At 39.6% G+C, this 22507-nt stretch overlaps 2 protein-coding genes across 2 annotated transcripts; both read left to right on the top strand.

Moving 5' to 3' along the window:
- Positions 1–1971: 1971 nt before the first annotated feature.
- aqp9b (aquaporin 9b) lies at positions 1972–9774 on the top strand. The gene is made up of 6 exons (XM_068741530.1): positions 1972–2073; positions 2654–2780; positions 5957–6094; positions 6294–6412; positions 7448–7665; positions 9612–9774. The coding sequence occupies exons 1-6, from the start codon at positions 1972–1974 to the stop codon at positions 9772–9774; spliced, it is 867 nt and encodes a 288-aa protein (XP_068597631.1).
- A 4956-nt stretch (positions 9775–14730) lies between these two features.
- Positions 14731–21650, top strand: lipca (lipase, hepatic a). Its single transcript, XM_068744090.1, has 9 exons — positions 14731–14815; positions 17355–17533; positions 17774–17953; positions 18066–18183; positions 18350–18583; positions 19096–19338; positions 20241–20355; positions 20745–20963; positions 21518–21650. Exons 1-9 carry the CDS (start codon positions 14731–14733, stop codon positions 21648–21650), a joined length of 1506 nt encoding a protein of 501 aa, XP_068600191.1.
- The last annotated feature ends 857 nt before the right edge of the window (positions 21651–22507 follow it).

Raw genomic sequence — 22507 nt, 5'->3', positions numbered from 1 at the left:
AAAGGGATTGATGCTATTTGCCAGGGTGTTGTTGGCAGAGATTTGTCCCGCAGGTGATAATTCCTTCCAGCGCCTCCTTTAAAACGTGCAATCAACATCCATCAATAGTTGTGAGGGAGCCTGTCTCCCCCCGAAAAAAGGGAATTAACACGCCTCCCACGCATGTTGCAACGCACACGCAACAACTGCAGTTCCCACGCACGCTCATGTCGACAGCTAAAAGGTGAATGACAAGTTGTTTGACATTTATTGTGTCAAATATGTAAAACAAATATATAATAATGATGATAATAATTATTATTATTATAATAATAATGGGATAGGAACCTGGAGTCAAGTGTTATGGTGACTAAAACTGTAGTTTAACACAATTTATTGACATATAGAATAAACCAAATTTCGTTATCCACTCTTTATATTTTAGATTTCATAACCCGGACCTCTGACAGGACAAAGGAGTGTGGAGACAGATGTAGGCCCACAAGTTGCAGCTCTCCGGAGGATGCTGTTTCTCCATCAGCACATCAACTTTTTCTCACAGCGTGGGCGACACTCTGAAAGAGTCTGCTTCACATCAAAGAGGGACTTGCGTGGATCAGTGACGTTGATTAATGCATTGAAAACATCCCATTCTCAGCCTTGTCGCCTCACCTTTTCACAAAGCACAGCGAACGGAAGATAAGACAAACCGGTGGAGACGGCGTGACCAACCCAGCCGGTGCTTCAAGCGTGTGCGTGGAGCGCCCTCTGTTGGAGGAAATGAGCGCGGACCCTTCGCAGACGCAAGTTGTGACAATGTTTACCAAGAAAGAAAGAAAATCGTTGCGATGACATTTTGGTTTAGGAAGGAAAGAACAAGAACAACAATGTTTAAATAGTTTAATCATTGTCGTTGCATAGTAAACCATTATGGAGTTTGTGGGTGGCAAAAGAGTCCAAATGTATAGACACGTTCATCATCATTGATTTTAAATTATAAATATAATTTACTATCCCACCATCACGTATCATACGGCTCATATTTACCTCATTAATGTTTAAAAATAAGCACTTAAATTTCACACATCAATAATAATTATTTGTTTTAATTACTTTAAAGAGGGTTTTAATTCGTTTCCAAGTTAATTTCGATTTATTTTTAGATTTAAAATATTAACAGGATCTTAATTAAACACCAAAAAAATAATCAAAACTATAGATCATTTAAAACTTTTATGGATGTGTTATCAGCTGTCAGTAACTAAATTGTCACGTAAATGAGACACTATTTTTCAGCAGCGTCACGTTTTTCATTTACGCTGATCAAAGGTGCAGCCTGTATTTTAGAACTCTCTATTTCATCATAAAGCCTTTCGGATACAGGAAACATAAAGGCGACATCATTTGTCGCAATAGGTATAAAGTTAAGAACTCTCAAGTTTTCTGTCTTATTAGACATTGAACATTGTTTTTTTTTATTGTTATTGTTTTTGTTTTTGTTTGTTTGTTCATTTTTTATTTGTGATATGGATTCCCCTGGGTCTGAAATAAAGAATTTATATATATATATATATATAATGTCAATCTTTTTTATTTATGCAATCAATTTAAAGAGTCTAAATTACTAATGTCGCTTATTAGTCAGTTAGGATATCAATTTAATTTTATTATCTATTTTGTGATAATACATAAATACATTTAAAATACTCGCCGATAATAAAATCTATCCATCGTTCTCCACCTAATCTACTTTTATTTCCAATCACAAATCAGCAGCAGTTAGTACGCCTTTGCAGAAACTTGGGTTTCCAGTATAAACTATAGACCCCTTGTGGTTGTGGATGGAAATGGACGCAGAACGCATAACGCGCCCGTTGACGGCGCACCGAGTGGGAGGCACCGGACAATTACGCGAAGACTCCCTCGCTGTTATTAGTTGTTTGTTTTGGTCGTGGAAAGACATCGAGCATCCGCAGTAAAAAAAAAAAAAAAATGGAAAACGAGACCAAGAGGAAGATGAAGGAGAGATTTGGCCTGAGGCGTGACATCTTTAAGGAGTTCCTGGCGGAATTTCTGGGCATATTCGTGCTGATAGTGAGTACCTCCCTCTGCACCTGTCACCCGGCTTAAGCAGCGTTAAAGCCGAGGACCAGTGTGCTAATAAGATGTCAATCTGGGACTCTGACTGCCGGCTCTCATACAGCATGTCTCTAGATTCAGACTATTCTTATCTTTCTTCCATTTGATCCTGACAATCATTCCAACATGAGGATGATGATGGGGGGCTGTCTGTCTTCCTCACAAATTCATATTTTAATCATTTTAAATATGTTTCAGTGATCAATTTGTGAAAATAAAAAAAGCAAATATTAGACTCCATTAATTTTAGCACATGATCTGTTCATTTTGCAACTCAGAAGAGAATCACATTTTAAGTTTTTTATTATTTGTTGTTTTGTTGTGATTTGTTATCAGCTCCCTGCCTCTCGGTTTATTATGTGTTTCTAAATTGCTCCTCCACCATCCTCATTATTTTTCGAGGGAGAAATTATATGTGGCAGTCAGATGTTGGTGAACAAAAGGTTTTGTGTTAGCTGTGGGAATAATTGGGAAAGATGAACAATAACTAGCTCTACCTCCGCCCTTTGGGTTTCTGTTCTTGTCTGCGTTCCAGCTCTTCGGATGTGGTTCAGTGGCCCAGACGGTGTTGAGCAAAGGGGCTCTCGGCGAGCCCTTGACCATCCATGTTGGTTTCACCCTGGGTGTCATGATGGCTGTTTACATGGCAGGGGGAGTGTCAGGTATAAGTAGCCCACGGACACACAAGTAGCTCACATCCAGTGCAGTACACTTTAAAGTGTAGTATTCACAAAAGGCATTTTCCCTAAATAATTACATATTACAATTTGTAAAAAAATAAAAATAACAACTAGTTACAGGTGAGTTTTCATCATAAAATTATAAATTAATCATTTTAAAAGTTACTACCGGTAAGTTGTTGTTTTTTATCTCTCCCCAATGGATTGTTGGTAATAATATTAATAATAATAAAAAAAGATGGCTTCCCTTCAGTTCAGTCATTATCTCAGCTCTCTGGGCTTCTCGGGTAAAAAACAACAGATAATTATTTATCTGTTAAATGTTTGTGAGTGTTTGTCACTGCCAGTGGGTGTGTGGACATCTCATTGTTATTGCATCAAAAGAACTTCTGTGATTCACATCATCAAAGAGTTTAAAGAGATATGCAGAAAAGAAAAGGCCACTCCCACTCCATGCTCATCTCACTAACTTGATAATTAAATAAAGTAATAATTAGACCAACAATTACACAAATTATGTCAGCATTTAACTGTGAACATGAACTCTACCGTTTGTAGAACATAAGACTTCTAATTATGAATAGGAAGTGTGTTTGCATTAGACAGATTTGTCTTCCATCGGGCTGGTTTCAGTGGAAGACTAGTGTCAGTTTGCTCTGATGACTGTCCTGGAACTTTATGGGCAACATTCCTTAAGGATTAGAGCAAGGCGAGCGCTCGCTGGACAGGAAGGAATACTTCTTAAATGTCACAGCTCTTCTCGTGGGTTTGTAAGCCAACATGGATAAGTCTCCATTAACCAGCATTCAAGGGGTTTATTATGTTGAGCTGTCCACTGTGCAGGCTTCATTAACTGTTGGGGAGTGAAAACCCATCACAAGCAGAGCAGAGAGAGTATTTATACCGTGTGTGTGTGTGTGTGTGTGTGTGTGTGTTTGCATCTGATGCTATAATAATGGGAAAAAACCTCACTTTTCCCATGTTTCTACACTATTATGGTGAGTTTGGGTCATTATCAACCCAAAAACAGCTAAATAAACCATCCAGTCAAACCGTAGTTCTGTAAGTTCTACTGAAACGCATCTGGAAGAAATCTTCATTAATGTGACGTCACATCACATTTTTAGAACTTAGTTTCGTTTTCGTTTTCAGAGGCTTTTCTGACGGAGCTGTTTGAGACAGAAATGACGGACGCTGCCCTGCAGCATCTGTTTGCTATTTTGACCAAAGACTATCACAGATATTTCATAGAGAAGTCTGGGAAATGCATTATCTTGTGGAAAAGGGGTAGAATATGGGACCTTTAATTAAGGGAGTAAATAGTCTCCTATAAATGAAGCTGCATCTCACTGCACGAAAGGGTATTTCTTAACATGTTCAAATGTTGATTTAAACCTTTAGAACAAGCGCTATGTGCTTCACATTCCCCCAGTGACAGGATGGCACACACTGAATTTGATAGAGGATGGAAAAAGCCGAGGACTTAATGTGTGAATAAGTCTTTTCATGTCTGTCTTGTTTAAGATGACTGTTGTGATCACACTGACTCGCGTTGCAGTGTTAGTTGTGCTTCTTGTTTAATGAGACGAGTTGTCCAACTTCAGAGGAATAGCAGAAAGGCCTGGGGACAGGGAGGTTAATATATGGAGAGCTTTTGCTGCATGACTGGGCCATTCAGCCCTGGGGTCCACAGCCCAGTGGGAAGCTTCTGTTCGACGACATCTCTGAAGATGATCGTAGGTATTGGACTAATGAGCTTTACTGGGGCATGGGTCTCTGCAGAGGAGGAGGGCCAGGTGTGACAAGCCTGGCTTTCTAGGCTTTCCTGGCAGGGCGCCCCCATAGGAGGAGAAAACACAATTGTTTTCACTTTGTAGTCTCAGATTTTGGATGACAGCGTACCGTAAGCGTGACACATAATGGTCACTCTAATGACCTGCAGTCTACGTGTGCCTTAAGCAGATTCAGGGAGATTATGTCAGATGCAATTCAGACAGGCAGGTCTGGCTGGTCGTCGTGGTCGGTGTTTGTGAGCAGGATGGAGAGATTAACAATGGGCGCATGGCTGATACCCCCAGCGGTGTTACCACAGCGAGGTCAAAGCCAAGATCCCAGAGTGTTAAATAAATGACCCCACACTGCCATCACAGGCCAGTAACATTTGGCTCAAATGTGTTCAAACACGTCTCTTAAGGACAAAGCGGGACATAGGAAACAGCCTGACTCTGAAGACACATGCTCTTTGTTTGGCAGTACCTTCAAAGCATTGAATGGATGAGCAGCAGAGGGATCAGATATGAAGGCTAAATAATCAGATGGACTGGAACTCTGTTTTTAGTCCACTGAACTCTGTTTACCTTGTCTTGCAAAAGAGGACACAGGAGACAGTTAGAGACCTGGGCCAAGTCATCCACCGCCGTTCCGTCACAGATGTTTCACGTTCCGTTTGGAACCGAAAGGATTCTTCAATTAATTAATTAGTCAATTCACAGAAAAATCAACAGCGATTACATTTTCAGAATAATACACACTAGTTGATACTTTATATATAAAATAAAATAAAAGCTTTTATGGACCCAGAAGGAGCTGCATGAAATCGGATGAACTGCATCTAGCGATCACAATTAAATCAGAGTCCATTGGATCTGAAAAGAAGAGAAGTTTGGAAATGAACAATATTCTCGGGATGTCTTTCCGTGTCCCTAGAATATGTTTCATGATAAAGCATTGATGCTTGACGTTAGCAGCTCAAGGCTACATTTCATATGGGAGGACTTTCTACTTCTCTTAGTCTTATGTTGTGTTAACGCTTTTGTCTGTTGGCCGACTCTACTATCTGACATACTAGAGACTGAACAACAACAAAGATATGATAGGTAGCATTTCTGCATAGAACTGGCTAAAATGACTGAAAATGACTCTATTACCGGTACATAATTTATTTAGTACTTAATATGTACTGGTAATACCAGCATAATGTACATATTATACATTAACAGTTAAACTGAGTTGAAATAATCCTCAGTTGCACCTCTAACATGAAGTTTATTTTGTGTCCTTTAGTTCTTTTTTTATCTCTTTCATTTGGTATTGTTTAGAAAGGCTCTTGTCTAATTGTTGTGCCGCTTTGCTCATCTTTTTTTGTTGTATGGCTCCAGGAGCCCATGTGAACCCTGCAGTGTCTCTGGCCATGGTGGTCCTGGGCAAGCTGCCTCTGAAGAAGTTCCCTGTGTACGTTGCAGCACAATTTCTGGGGGCATTTGCTGGATCCTGTGCGGTCTATGGGTTGTATTACGGTAGGTTTCAATGCATGAATTGAACTGAACTGAGCCAGAGAACTTCGGAGTAAACCCACCATAAAAATGAAATGTAATTTACTTCACAAGATGGCCTCCTGCATTGAAACATTTATGCTCCCGCTAACAGTCAATTAACAATTCATGTTTTTAGGAACTGAAACACCCATTGTACATCACTGTCTTTCACTTTCCTCAGATGCTTTGATGGACTATACCAACGGAGAATTTGCAGTTACTGGAGTGAATGCCACAGCCAACATATTTGCATCTTACCCTGCAAAACATCTCTCAGTCCTAAATGGGTTTGTTGATCAGGTGAGCTTATGAGTAATTTTTTAATTTTACAATTAATTTCTCTTTAATGTATAATTTGATATGCTGTTGAGGTCTCATTAAAAAAAATCAGATGGGTAATAATAGTTTATACAATTCAACGGGCCTGATAACATGGAGCTAAATCGTGTTTTTAAAATGATTTTCATTGATTAAAAGATTTGTAAATAACAGGTTTGGTTGGCTTTTGCCTTCTTTGTACGTTGATCATAGTACAAGCATTTTGCAGCACTATTGTGTGAATATGAAAATCACTCAGAGGCTACAGAGATGCCTGTGAGTGGGCATTTAGAGCAGCCATGAACAAGGCGGGGACATGTGAGTCCATGTGATCTAGATGTGTATGAGACGAGATGCACTCTTAGTTTAAGTATCTGTGAAGGACGTGAAGGCATCAAAGGTCGAAATACTATCCATCATTTACATCACTGTATATATTTATTGTTGTATATACTTGCTTTCTTCGTATACGGCCGTGGAGACAGCCTTGATGCTCGATAATAAGTCTGTGTTACAGACTGAATTCATAATATACTTAGAAACACAGGGCAAACGTCACGTCAACAACATCCTTTGAAAAGAATCAATAATTTGGAATCACTCACCGAGCATCTGCCACTGTGAGTAATCAATGATTCCAGCGTAGCACGCGTTACCTGATGACACCTTAATACTGTAATTTTGCTTTACTCTTATTTCCCTTGTGGTAAATTAAGTAATACCCCCTAATTCTTCAACCTTTCCAGTGTTTGAACCATATGCAAATTTATTTCGGTATTTTTTTAAGTTCTTGGGAAAATGTTGAAATTGAAAGTTTGATCCATTTTTGTTGAAGGAAGGGAATAAAAGCTTCAGGCCCGAATTTCACGCCATAAAATAATCACCAAAATCCTAACTTTGTGAGAAATATTGCAGACAAGCATGGGTTAATACATAACCTCCGTCATTTACTCAAGGGAGTATTAAGTTAAGTAAATGTACTGGGCTGTAATGTATTCCCTGATGTGTTGCATTAAGGTCATTGGTGCAGGTGTGCTGATCCTGTGCATCCTGGCCATCACTGACAGGAGGAACATCGGCGCTCCAAAAGGCATGGAGCCTCTGTGCATCGGCCTGATCATCATGGCCATCGGCGTGGCCATCGGTCTGAACTGTGGTTATCCAATCAACCCAGCACGAGATCTTGGCCCCCGGTTATTCACAGCTGTGGCCGGGTGGGGCATGGATGTATTCAGGTAATGTTCAAACACCACAGTGGCTCTACTCATGGAGTACGGGAGCGAGCAGGAAATGTTAGCTGAGCTTAGTGTGAAAGTCTATCGATAAGAGCTGCCCACACACTCAGAGGCGTTTGCAGATAATGGGTAATGCGATGAACGAAGCGCAATCCTAATGGCTGCTCAGTCCTTTAACATGTGAAGAGAAGCATTTGTAGATCCATCTCTGCTCTCTTGACAATCCAAATAAATATTTCAATGGCCATGAGTGTAGTTCCTGCTTTTAGAAAATTGGCTCAGGGATTTAAGGGAACTCGGAGCAATTCCATGCAGATAATTATGAAATATTGAAAGCCTCATTACCAAACTGGCATAATTGTACATTACTCAGCTTCTCTTTCTACCTAACAAATTAGATAGGCTGCAGACTCAAAGTTTCCAAATCCTTCCAGGTCATGTTTCAATCCATGTTTCCTCTGCTTTTCGCAAATGTCGTGAGAGAGCAACGTTGCACTGCGTTGAAATGATGGACGTTGTCTCTTAGGTGATAAGACACTGTGCAGATGGACGTCCTCAGAAACGGCATATTTTAGGTGTGGCTATATCTTCTGCCAAAAATCATCATCTTTTGTAGTATTTGTATGATATTTACCTTCTTACCTCATGGGTTGCCTGTTTATGGCTTGACTGGTGACAGATCTTACTGTTTGTGTCTTCTGGCCTGGCCCTTTACAGTGTCTGTGCATGCTACTGACAACATGCGGTAAGATTGAAGAACATATGGCTGCAAACCCAGCAACAGACGCCTTAGATCATGGCAGCACCTCTATTAAAGCAATACTTACATAACATTGGTTTAAGTAAAGTCTGGGGTGAAGACTCTGCTCACAGCTTTAACCGTCACCAGATGGCTCACTTGACTTAACAAATGCATAGCAAGGCTGCCTGAATGCACACATAAACTCTTGGTGCTCTCAGATTAAGAGCATGTATAAAGCATGGGCGAATTCTGACATAATCTGCTATGCTATAGTTACAGCCGCTGCCGATGCAATGTAAGGTAGATTGAGCATTTCCTATATTTTCAGCATTGAGTGAGAAGGGTGGCATTTGGCTGAATTTAAGGTCCACATGGCGTCAATGTGACCTACTGGGTGTCTGTCTCCGGGTCTGATCACTTTAGCTGTGGCCATAGATTAAAGTCTATAATCCACCCTCCCTCCTTGAGTTTGCTTCCTGAAAGTCTACAGGAGAGGATGCTTGTTTACTTTCAGGTAGGTGCATCAGCTCTGTTACGTGAAGCCCTTTCACCTGCAGTAATGACTTCCAACAGCCACATTGACTAGCAGGATTTTAATCTCCCTTCCTCAACTACTGAGGTCAGCCAGAGTTGGACTGAGACGCTAACACTCCCACAGATTTAGCTGTAGTACGGGATTACGCCTTAAAGCAAGCCATAAATAAATACAGAAATGTTGAATTCCATTTCTATAAAATCTGGGAAATTGCAAAGGAAATATACTTTAAAATGACTGAAATTAGAGTAATACAACTCAAGATATATTTTTATTTTATTCATGTCCATAGGTGTGGGTGTGTGTCCAGATTAAATTTTGTGGTTAAATAGACATCGCCGCCTTACATGACTCTGTCAAATTTCATAAAAATCGGTCAATAATCAACCGAGATATTGAGGAACAAATTTTGAAGCTCATTGACCACAAGGTTAACAAAAGTTTCAAAGTGATTCAGAATCCAGGATCTCTTCTGGATCATCACCAAACTTTCTTCTGTTCCTGGTAACATTCCCAATATTTCCTGAAAATTTCATCAAGATCTATATGTAACGTTTTGAGTTTTGTTACAAACAGACTGACAAACAGACACAGATAAATGCCAGCAAAAACATAACCTCCTTGATGGAGGTATTAAAAATTAATGTGTGTGGGTCCAACTCCCTGCAGGGCTGGAGGTTGCTGGTGGTGGATCCCTGTGGTCGGTCCAATGGTGGGCGGAGCAGTCGGAGCAGCTGTTTATTTTTTTTTCATTGAGTTGCACCATCCGGACAATGAAAAACAGGAGGAGAACAACGTCCAGGACAAATATGAAATGGTTACCGTGGGTTAAAGTATTGAACAAAGGTCATCCTAGACAATTTCATGTATTTCTACAATAGAAATGGTGATAATATTTACAGCTTGTGATTTAAATGTATTTATTTAAATATATAATTTTATAGATGTAATAATATACATGCATGTGTAATGAAGCCTTTAACATTTCTTTTGTGAAGGTTTTACCTGGCAGGGTCTTTTTCATTATGAAAATTATTGAACTTTTTTAAAAATATGCTCCCTTTTTAGTTTTTTCTACAATTTTATTAAACCACAATCTTATGTGGAAAGTTTACTCTGTATCATAACTATGCAGTATTCTTTATAGCCTCCATTTATCTGAGGGAGAGCAAATTATTTTATTTGAAATCTTGCCAAGTTTCTGTGCAACATTTGTTTCCTTTATTTATCTACCGTGTAGCAAGCAGTTGATTTAATGTGAAACTTAAATCATTTATATCATTTCAATGATTTATAAGTAAATAATTAATTTTGTTCCCACTAAAAACACGCCATGTCCTTGATGAATTGCGTTTTAGTTGGTGAGCATGCTGTATCTGGGGCAAAATTTGAACACTGGTGCAATCTGTTTACATAAAAAAAAAAAACATTTTAGAGTTAAGGTAAATTGTGTAACAAAAATTAGTACCGGTAATCATTTAGATCTGGTTCCAAGTTCTACAGAGGAGGTTGGACAACAACAAAGTTGTGCAAAGGGAGCATTAATGTGAAATGCAGGTACAACATGCTGGACCTTCCTTCATTTACTGTTTGTTTGAGATGCATGATGTTAACATGTGAATTTTCAGAATGATCAATTTAACCCATGCTGGAATAGCGTGTTTTGACGTCACTGTGACAGCATAATGAGATATCTGACATAATTTGAACTGACACTTGCAGACAAATTAAATATGTTCACTGAATGTCATTTTACAACATCACAGCATGTTTGTAGAAACATGTATGGAAATGTGAAAAACATTGAAATTATGAAGTATAATTTTCATTGGTATGTTTTTCTTTTGTTGAAACATGCGGAAAGTGATTTTGTAGTTCCCGACTTTGTTTGGTTCTGCTTTCACGAGAACCGGTTTTAAACTTGTGTGTGCGCAACTGTGCTTAAGAATCAGAAAAAAAACATGTGCATGTCTGAAAATCAGCCAAACGTTCTTTCATGAGTCTGTTCTGTCCAGCGCCTCAGTAAAATGTGATGTCGGTTCTGCATGCTGATAGTTAATGCTTCAGTACTGAATTGCAGCCTATCAGGAATTGATGTTTTATAATCTTGTTATGTAGTTTCCAAAATTGTATCATCAATGTTCCACTATTTACATTATTTATTATTTTTTGAATATTTAATAAAGTTGAATCAAATCCTTTACACTTCTTATCTAGAAAATATACATGATCATGGCTGTATCAGGATGTGTTTGTTGAAGGAAGTTTTCTTTTTACCTGAAAGTATGGAAAATACCGTAAGTGAAATTTTAAAATCTGGAAAAATCTAAAGCTGATTTATGTAATTTAACTGCAGGTTACGCATAGATATTGTATAGTTAGGGATGTACACCTCTTAGGAAATTTTTATTAAGGTTATGAAAAAGTGTGATGGACATATTAGAGGAATTATAAATTAAAGATACAAGGAATTATCAGATTTACAGTCCTACAGGCAGGCATCAACATCAGTTACTTCAATCATTCATATCGAGTTTCCATTTCTTTATAGCATGAGCCACACTTCTTCCAAAAAGTTAGAAGTCTTCTTTACAGGAGGGTCGTTGCTTCTAACCTCTCATTTGGGCTGCCGACAGTTTCAGATTCAGGGTAGGTCACATTTGTGTCAAATGCAAACTAAATTCCCAGAACCTCCTTAAGCAATGTTATTCATTTCTCAGCTTTTTTGAATCATTTCATGAATAAGCGCACCACCAAGTAGAAATCTAGTAGTTTTGTAAATGAGTCACTGAAAGCAGCAATCCTGGCAGAAACACATTAAATATTAAAAGAAGACAAGGAATGGCTTCCGTAACCTGGTGGAGAATAGATGAAGAGTGGCTTTTTGTGGTTCAATAATTTCACAGCTCTTCCCCAGAGTGCATCCTCTCTGTGGCTGGAGTGAGAACCGCTTTACTAATGGAGCCTCACACTTCTGAGGATGTAGTCCTCCATTTTTCTGATCTTGTACTTTGGGCAGTTTTTGCATTCTTCTAGCTTCGGTTCATTGTATTTGTAGTTTTGTAGTCCCCGCACACACACAAACACACATCCTTTTTTTGCTACATTTGTTAAGTACATAGAGTAGCTCTTTTTTAAAATATTCCATAACATTTCCCATCTGTTTTCACCTCCAACTTCTTATCTCCACCAAGAAGAGCATCAGGTTGTTTACTTTTCTTTGTCAGGAAGACAATTTAAACATTTTAAATTTTTATGACATTTTGTGAATAATTGTCCAGAAGAGAGTCAAGGTATAAAAAATAGTATGCCAATCCAGATAAAAAAAATATCCGGCATAGATAACTCATGATATTCAATTGCTTTGTGCAATTGGATCTGGAAGTGAATCTCCTTGAAAAGTAAGGTTATATTTAGATTTAAAATAAATCCAAATCCCCCACAATATAAAAATGCATATGAGTTGATAACTCATAGATAACTGATTTACGTTATTCTTAATGTTATGAGTTGGGTCAGTTGCTTTAATTAAAATGAGGCATATTATATTAAAAGTAACATCATCAGTATTAATTAGTATTTGTACTTTTAAAAGTTGAATGAGAATGAGTACATATTTATCAAAACCTTGACATTATCTTCTTGAACTTTAATCAAAAATAATTTGCAAAGCATTAACTTCATCTTTATAGCTTTATTCTGCTTCAAGGCCAGCTTCCTGTCAGCAGGATTGTGCACACAGTACCAGGAAAAGCAAAGTTTGTCATGTTTGCGCTTCATCTGCTGATCTGGCATCATTTCATTTAATTTTCTAACCGCTTATTCCGCTGTCGGGTCGCGGGCCAAGCTGGAGCCAATCCCAGCAGTCAATGGGCGAGAGGCAGGGGACACCCTGGACAAGCCGCCAGTTCATCGCAGGGCAACACAGAGACAGACAACCAGCCACACACACACTCACACCTACGGGCAATTTAGTGTCACCAATCGGCCTAGGCTGCACGTTTTTGGTGGTGGGAGGAAGCCGGAGAACCCGGAGAGAACCTACGCAGACACGGGGAGAACATGCAAACCCCTCACAGAATGGTCACAAGCCGGAGACGAACCTGCAACCATCTCACTGTGACGCAACAGTGCTCACCACTGCGCCACCGAGCCGCCCGATCTGGCATCACACATTGGATAAACCCTTTTGCTTCTGAATTGAAGTGAAACTTCAGGGAACATGTTTACAGTTTGAAATGCTGTTCTGTATACTTGATAATACAAACAGCGGAGGACGAGATATGGTAACTCGGTATGTGTTTGTGTCTGAATACTGACCCGATCCAGGCAAGGGCTCAGTTCTGGTCAGGCAGATTCACTAAATGTGGGTCTTAGATGAACACTAATTGTAAAGCTTAGGTACTCTACAGTGCGTCGGGAAAGGATTCACAGCTCTTCACTTCTTCCACATTTTGCGGCGTAACTGTTACAGCCTTATTCCAAAATGATATGAGGCACTTGGTGCACCCATCTTTGGGAAGTTTTGGGCAATCCTCTTTGCTCCATCAGGTTGGATAGGGAGCGTTGGTGCAGAGCCATTTTCAGATCTCTTTAGAAATGTACGATCAGACTCAAGTCTGGGCTCTGGTGCCTTTGAACTTCTTCCATTTACAGATGATGGAGGCCACTGGTCTCATTGGGACCTTCAAAGCAGCAGAAATGTTTCTATACACTTCCCCAGATTTGTGCCTGGAGACAATCCTGTCTCAGATGTCTGCAGACAGTTCCTTTGAATCATGCTTGGTTTGTGCTCTACCATGCACTGCTACCTGCGGAACCGGAGATTAATGGCCAATCAGCTGAATTTACTACAGGTGGACTCCAGCTAAGCTGTAGGAACATCTCAAGGATGATCAGTGGAAGCAGGACGTCCTGAGCTCAATTCTGAGCTTTGTGGCAATAGCTGTCAAAACTTATGTACATGTGATGTCTTCATTTTTTATTTGTAATAAATTTGCACAAATTTAAAAAATGAAAACTTTCTTTACTGGGTGTTGTATTATGAGGACATTTTATTTACCGTATTTATTCCATTTAGCAATGTGGCTGCAGCATAACAAAACCTGGAAAATGTAAATGCTTTCTGGATGCACTGTACTTGAACCGGCAACCCTGTGGTTCCCAATCCAAGTCCCAGACACTGAGCTACTGCCATCCCCAGAATACATAGCCCAAAATTTACTATCAGATTATTGCTTTAAGATTGATAATGTTTCATTGTGCCCTGGGACATGCCCTACCTCCTCAATAAATTCACCAAAAATGCTGATAACGTAGCACGAATAATACCCCAGAGACAAACAGACAGACAAGCAGCAATATTTTTACTTCCTCACCAGACAAAACCCAACAGAATATTGAATAATATTTGTTGTCCTTGGAGAGGGACATGCAGAGGGTCAAACTGATCTGAGGTCACCTCTCCCGCTCAGTCCCGATCAGTATACTTTGCACCAGATTCCCTCACTGTTCAAACTCTGCTCTTTCGCAATATGTTCAGCCCACACTTCCCCCAGCCAATCAGAATATGGCAGAGCCCCTTATCAATAAGACCATTACCCCCCCCCCCCCCCCCCCCTCGGACCCTTCTGTGCTGTACAGCTAAATGTGTCTCTTCACATTTGAGCCTACAGACAGTAATGAGGCTTAAATAAACATTTCCACAACCTCAGATTAAAGGATTTCCCCCTTCAGACTACTTTACCTGCCTTATCACCTTCTGGACAAGTTTTCACTCAGAGGAATTATGATGTCTGTGGTGAAAAGCATCTTCTTTTTGCTGTTAATGTGTCCACTCAATGAGGCGAAGAAAATCAAAGGAATCAGAGCTGGTGAGTGAAATGTCAAGTTGAAATGATGCCATAAGTGAGTGATTACATTGCATTAACTGTGCTTATTAATAAATACACAGTAGACTCGTTGAAAGTTTGAGGAGTGTGCCTCTAAATTGGTTGTGTCATTTTAAGAGGAAGATTAAACCAATTCAACCTCTTTAATTTTTTCCCCAACATGCATTAAAAATCATTAATAACAATAAAAAATATTGCATTACAATAAAGAATTTACATTCAGAAAGTAGAAAAAGAGAAACTGAAATTAAAAGAAGAAATCCGTAAAAATAGGAATTATTGGTATAAAAGTAAAGTCAAATTAGGGTGAAAATAACACAAACATCACTTAAATTAAAATACCACTTACTGTTATTGCAAAATTGTATATATATGTATGTAATTGTAAGTAAATACAGTTTTTATTGTATTGATCTGTATTTTTTTATTGTGCCCTGTGATTAACACCTATTAAATATTCAGTTGTGTAGTTCTTACAGCACAGTACAGCGCATGGTTTTACATACGTTCTCTATAAAAGTAGGCTACCGAAGGAACCATCTACAGAATTCAGGACAGAGTTTTGTATGTTTGAACAATTCTCAGTTGTGCACCATGTGCAGCCCACTACAGGCCAAAGGTTTGCGATCGGTCCAGACACTCACGTTACTAAATGAGGTAGCATAGAACCTATGTACATCTGTTCTGTCAGTTTCCTCAAGCTGATTGTGGTGTATAATGATTTTTAATTTATTTCTCCTGAGTCCTGAGTGGAGTTGAAACAGAATGTGGGGAAAGGTAGGTCTTTAGGTCCGGAGAACTCCAACAGCTGACTTCACTGCGAGCTGATTGGTTGTTGTTGAACCATGTGACCTACCTCACACGACACTGCTAGCCAGTGGCCGGTTGACAAGATGAAGACAGGTGACGCAATCAACTGACGTCACTGCCATGTCATTTTGTTGGGAACTCGGCTAAAGAGAAAGCCCCCAGTGGGCAGTCACTGGGGAGTGGCCTGTGTCGCCTGTTTCCATTACGTAAGAGGATGAGGCCTATTTTTTTACCCCCCCCCCTAATTTCTTTAAAATGTCTGGATTTTTTGCGGGCCAAATATAATTACACTGCGGGCCAAATTTGGCCCGCGGGCCAGAGTTTGACACCCATGGTTTGGATCGTCGATGATTTGGATGATCTGAGTTTGAATCTCACTCATTTGTTTGATTTAAAGTTTTATGTTATTAATAGATAGAATTTAAGTTGTTTTTGAAATTTTGTTTTACACTTTTAATTAGAGGCATTATAATGAATTGAAGTCTGGACCTATAATCTCTGGCCACTACTCTGAGATCTAGGGTTCCGCCACCTTCCAAATCCACTTGAGGCCTTGAATTAAACAGGACTGTTGCGCCTTGGTGGATGTATGCCTTCTACTTACTGTCATTCTAGGTGTTTATTTTAAAAGTCGTGTGTCAGAAATCTTTTGCTTTGTCTGGTCAGTAAGGTCAGTTTTACACTCAAGGGATTTAAAATTGCATCTGTGTTAGTCAGAAAATGTGCTTGAGTGGTTGCAATACAGTATAAAGCATTACAAACAATCAGTAGTTAGTGTGTTTCCAGTCAGCATTGATTACAGCAGGAATCCTCTTCCTCATGTGCAGGCAGTCGTTCGTTCTTACTCTGGTCACATAATGCTGGCACAGATGCGATCTACTTTCTTTCTGCCCAATCATTCAATCCCTCCATCAAGAGGCTATATTTCATCAAACGCACATTTATTTGCGATCAGTCATACTGTCATACTTTTTACTCCATGTTCATATGGATAAACAGTGATGACATTAAAGTGACACAAAGGGAATGTAGGATTTAAATTGGCAGGGGTTGAATGGCAGACCGTATTTATTTTCTCTACTTTCACTACCATTCAGCCAGGCCATGCTAGCAGCGAGATCCCATCGCATGATGAAAACCTTGCTGAATTTAACATGTAAAGTACTTCTGAAAAGGCATCAGTCAGCCTACAGTCCACATGGGCCTAAACCAGGCATGGGCAAACTAAGGCCCGGGGACCATATACGGCCCTTTGGTCTTTTTAATCCGGCCCGCCGAACTTGTCCATTATATAATTAAATAAAATGTTATTATAATTAAACCTCATTAATTTTCCCTTTTCCCTGTAATGCTACCTGTAAAAGGCCAAATCCTTTCATGTAATGGCTTTTCCATGTCATTTATATTAGCTAACACAAACACTCCCACACCTGCTCCTGGCCTGGCCCTTCTGGCAAATTTTAGAAGCCATTGTGGCCCACGAGTCAAAACGTTTGCCCACCCCTGGCCTAAACAGAAATATCGAATTAGTTCTCAGGTAACCGTTTAAACCTGAAAAAGTTGCTTAAGGAAACAAACTAAGATCATTTTCTTTAAAAAAAAAAAACATTTTTTATAGTAATAAAACAGGTGTTGAGCATGTTCTGTCCTGCAGAGTAATTATGGTGGATGAGCCGTTAACTCCTCTACTGTTTGGTTTTCATGGGGACAGTGGACATGGCGCAGCGGGAACTCAAGGAGGTAAAAGAGCCGCATGTTGGCAGTTCAGTCTTCAGGCTGTTTGTGGAGGATGAGGACAACTGCATACTGGACCCTTTGCAGCTGCACACTCTCACCTCCTGTGGCTTCAACAGCAGTAATCCCCTCATCATCATCACTCATGGGTGGTCGGTAAGGTCAGCTTTTCTTCAGCTTCACTGACTTGAACCTCTGCATACAAAATATGGGACTCTAATGGGGCTGCTGAAAAGCCTCAGATGTAAATGCTGCACATAAAACCCTAACATAATAGAGAAATAGCAATAAGCCTGAACCATGTGGGGAACCGTGAAACTATTTTAAAATGGTTGCACATCAATATTCACATTAGTGTTTTTATTCCATCCAAACATATTTCCTGTTTTTCCTAAGGTGGATGGAATGTTGGAAAGCTGGGTGCTGAGGTTGGCTACGGCCCTGAAGACAACCCTCATGGACAGCAACATAGTGATCACTGATTGGCTGTCCCTGGCTAACCAGCACTACCCCATAGCAGCGCAGAGCACACGCACTGTTGGAAAAGACATAGCACATCTGCTGATGTCACTTCAGGTCAGGAGAAAAGGGATTTTACATGGAAGGGGAAGCATAAAATAGCACCTATATACCAGATGTCAGCTGTCAGAGGTTAATTAAAGTCTATACATGTCATAAAACCCAATAGGTGCACTACCAGTTCCCACTTAGAAAGGCTCATTTGATTGGCTACAGCCTGGGCGCTCATATCTCTGGATTTGCTGGGAGCTATCTGGAAGGTCCTGAGAGGATTGGGAGAATCACAGGTGAGCTCCTCCACTAGGTGAGGTCATAACTGTGCTTTCTAAATTCATTGGGGCACAAAAAAAAAGAAAAAGATGTAATTCACAAATGTATATATTTTGGCTGCTGACCTTGTTTAGTCTGTGTTCTGTAGCAGCTGTTTCTCCACTGTGCATCGCATCTGTCCAGGTCTCGATCCAGCAGCGCCACTGTTTGAAGGCATGTCGCCCACAGACAGATTGTCTCCGGATGACGCTGAATTTGTGGATGCCATCCATACCTTCACTCACGAACGTATGGGACTCAGTGTGGGCATCAAGCAAGCAGTGGCACATTATGACTTTTATCCCAACGGAGGAGACTTTCAGCCAGGATGTGACCTGAGGAACATTTACGACCACATATCCCAGTATGGCCTCCTCGGTACGAAAAGGAACGCGCTGCAACGTCTTAGGAAATGATGACACATACAGTATCCACGTTTGGACAAACTTTCTAAATCAGTTTTTTTTTTCCTTCATTAAAACATCCAAAAACGATGAAATAGCTTTTTGCTTCCATGACACCTTTGAGTCTTTGACAGTTCCATATTCAGCTTCACGAGGTCCTCATCTTGAATGTCAGGTTTCCTGACAGTCTTGAAGGACTTCCTGTATAATTTGTGCTCTTGTTTGCTGCTTTTCTGTCAATCTGCAGTGCAACTAATCCTAAAACAAGTCAACTGTGCTTCGGATGAGTGAGGGTTGAGTCAGTCAGTCAGTCAGTCAATCAGTCAGTCAGTCAGTGTATTTTTGTGGGTGAATCTTTGTGACAGGCTTTAAATTCACATGAGAATAAGAATAAATGAAATGAGAATGAAGTAAAAAGAATGAAATGATCCTTTGTTTAAAAGAAAATCAATGCCTAATAGTTTAATTTTTGCTTTTTTGCCACAGGTTTTGAGCAGACAGTGAAATGTGCTCACGAGCGATCTGTCCATTTATTCATCGACTCTCTGCTGAATAAAGACAGGCAGAGCATGGCCTACAGCTGCAGCGACAAAAGTGCTTTTGACAAAGGTGTCTGTCTGGACTGTCGAAGGAATCGCTGCAACACCCTGGGCTACAATATCAAGAAGGTCCGCAAAGGCACCAGAAAGAGGCTCTACCTGAACACACGCCCTCGTATGCCTTACAAACGTACGTGCGGTCCTTTTCATTTCAGCCTACGACAGTTCAAAATGATCTGGCGTCATTATGGCCTCAGTTTCCAGATCAACTGTACAAGTTAGATTGATCCTCTCTGATGGAAGCAGAGGCTGGTACAATACGTATGTATTGTACATTAAATATATTGTTTTGTTTCTTTAAATTCTGAGTAGAGCGCCAAACATGTATGAATTTAATATATGACAAAAATGAATGCCCTAGTTTCTCCTTTAAGAATGTATTCAAGATGAAAATGATATTTTAATTTTAATTACTAGGTAGAAAATTATTATCTAACAACAGACACTACTTGGTTTTTGTCTTTTCATGGAACAGTTAGAAATAAAATCCAGATCATCAGCCCTATTCTTTAAGCCAGTCTGCAGAATTATGAATTTGTGTCACACCTCATCGGCATCAGCATTAGGTGAATGTTATTAATAAAATGCAGTACAATTTTTTTAACTTTTAGTACAGCAAATGTTGTACTTTACAGAATACAATCTAAAGGATGATGATTTAATGCTAATACTTTTGCACTTTTACTTTGTACAAGTAAACCTTAAAAAAACTCTACTACTATTTATACATTGACTGAAAGAAATACTTTACATACAGAGAAAATATTGTTATTGTGAATGAGCCCAAAGGTATAAAACCTGATTAAAGGCTTTAAAGTATAGATTAGATTCATATAAATTCTAGTAGCTATATGATTCCAAAGAGGCTCTGTTTGCATTACATTATGAGATAATGGGAATGTTGGAATGCTCTGGCTATCTGACCCAGTATTATCAAACACCTGACTGATACAGGTGTAGTGTAGTGAGAATATGGCCGGCTGGGTTACCTGCCTGCATCTCATCCTCTGTTGCTTTTTCCCATCTGTGTAGTCTTTCATTATCAGTTTAGGGTCCAGTTTGTCAACCAGATGGAAAAGATCAAGCCATCTATCACCATCTCCATCTCTGGAACAAAGGATGAGAGTGGTGACCTTCCCATTACCATGTGAGTGCTGCACCACAAACTTCAGGCTTACTTTAATCCCATCTCTGCTCAGAGTACTCTCTCTCCGACACGAGCACTGTGCAGCCGGGCTTTCAACTCTATGAAGAAAGAAAGCAAGTTAAGGAGAGCAGCTGACACACAGAGAAACGGCTCCAGCTGCAGGAAAGAGAACTCTAAATGGGGATGATAGAATAAATAATTTACCCGAGACACTACTCTCCGAGGACGGTGCTATCCTTCATGTTCTGTGTATAAAAGAGCCGTGGAGGAAACGTCATGTGTTGTGCTGCTTTAGTTAGACACATATAAATGGAACTGATTGATCTTCCCCGCTCTAATAAACAAACTTTGTGTTTTTGGTTTTGTGTCTTCCCTTTTAAACCGAACAGACCAGAAACAATTTCAGGTAATAAAACCTTCACCTCCCTGATCACCCTGGACAAGGACTTGGGGGATCTGATGTTGCTCAAATTGCACTGGGAGGGATCAGCTCTGTGGAAGAAGGTCTGGAACCGGGTGCAAACCATCATGCCCTGGGGCGGCCCAAAGAGAAAACCTCTACTGACTGTGGGCAAGATCAGCGTCAAAGCAGGAGAGACCCAAGAGAGGTAAAAGTCAGCGTTACTGCACGGCAGAGAAGAGGCAGTATTCAGATGGTAGAAACATCCCAATAAGAAATACGCAACTATAGTACAAGTAGCAGTATTACTGTACATCACTCAGTACATTCAGATCTAGATGGGTTCAGTGATATAAGAACATTATATAAATACAAACACATTTGCACACACATATATACACATTAAATGTTTGTGTGTGCATATATATATATTTATTGATGTATTTTTCCCACACACAGATGCGTAATTGTGCAAGCTGATTTGCTAACTTTTTTTTAAATGGACAATCACAGTAAACAACTTGCTGTCAAAAAACGGCCTGTTTAGTAGGTTTTATAATAGTTCTGTAAACCAAGTATTAAAATAGAAGGCTGGAAGAATGTATTCCGCTATAATAACATCACCATAAGGAGAGTTCAATTCCTGACAGCATGAGAATCCTTTGCAATCACACCATCACAGACTTTTAATGCCACCTAGTGGAACCTTTCTTACCTTAGTTTAAGCCCAACATGTCAACGACACTGCTTGTGTTCTCGTAGGACCTCTTTCTGCGCCATGACAATCGATGACAGTCAACTTGAAGTGTCCGAAGATAAAGTGTTAGTGAGGTGTAAAGAAGATGCACCAAAACAGCGGCGAAGAAAGCACAACCAGCGTGTGTGGGCGCCTTAATATGTTCAACAGAATGAGGATCTCTGATGGATGCCCTACAAATCCACAAGCTGGTGAGATTCTGTAAACTCTTCAAACCAAGGATGTGCAGAAATTACATTAAAAATAGACTGAATCCTGGGAAACCGAGGCCAGAATACAACAAGGAACTATTTTGAATTGTGTTTACAATTTACCAATTGACTGTGTGATAAAATTATCAGTGAACATTGCTTGTGATCTTTATACCAGACCTTTTTATTTTATTTGATCAGAACCATCACTGCCTAGTTTTGAGAATCAGGCCATATCTGCATGCAAATGTTTCTCAAAGTATTAACAGTGAAATGACAACTCAAATATCAAGCAGACAGTGAACTCACATTCACCTGTATATGAGGTGATTGCAAAGGCTGCAACCTTTTGTGACCATTATATTCTGTTCATCTTTTAATCAAACTCATACCAGAGCAATAAACATGAACTCTGTTCTTTTTATATTCGGATTTGTCTTATTGAAATGACTGTAATCATGAGCTGGTAAATTACTGACAAGACACACAGATGAGTTTATCTGTTGTGTCTTGAGGATGAAAATATACAACTAGAAAAGCACTCAGAGAGCACAAACCTCCACCAAGCAGCTCGTTCCCACTCCTAAGTGGATTTACACCGTCCACATGGTGATCTGGATCATCATCAAAAGGTTCTAAATTGTTCTTGGTATCTTTATACACCAACCAGTGAATCATAGTTTATGTGTTTTTAACTGATTTTTGAATTTGTAATTGGGGTTTTCAATGTTAAAATTTAAAAATGTTTTCCTGTCCTCATTCTGGATCAGATCCAGAAGACATATTGCAACATAGTTCATATCG

The sequence above is a fragment of the Brachionichthys hirsutus genome, chromosome 1 (genome assembly GCF_040956055.1).
Source record: "Brachionichthys hirsutus isolate HB-005 chromosome 1, CSIRO-AGI_Bhir_v1, whole genome shotgun sequence".
NCBI lineage: Eukaryota > Metazoa > Chordata > Actinopteri > Lophiiformes > Brachionichthyidae > Brachionichthys > Brachionichthys hirsutus.
The sequence above is the reverse complement of the archived record's forward strand: the minus strand, read 5'-3'. Positions and strand labels throughout refer to the sequence as shown.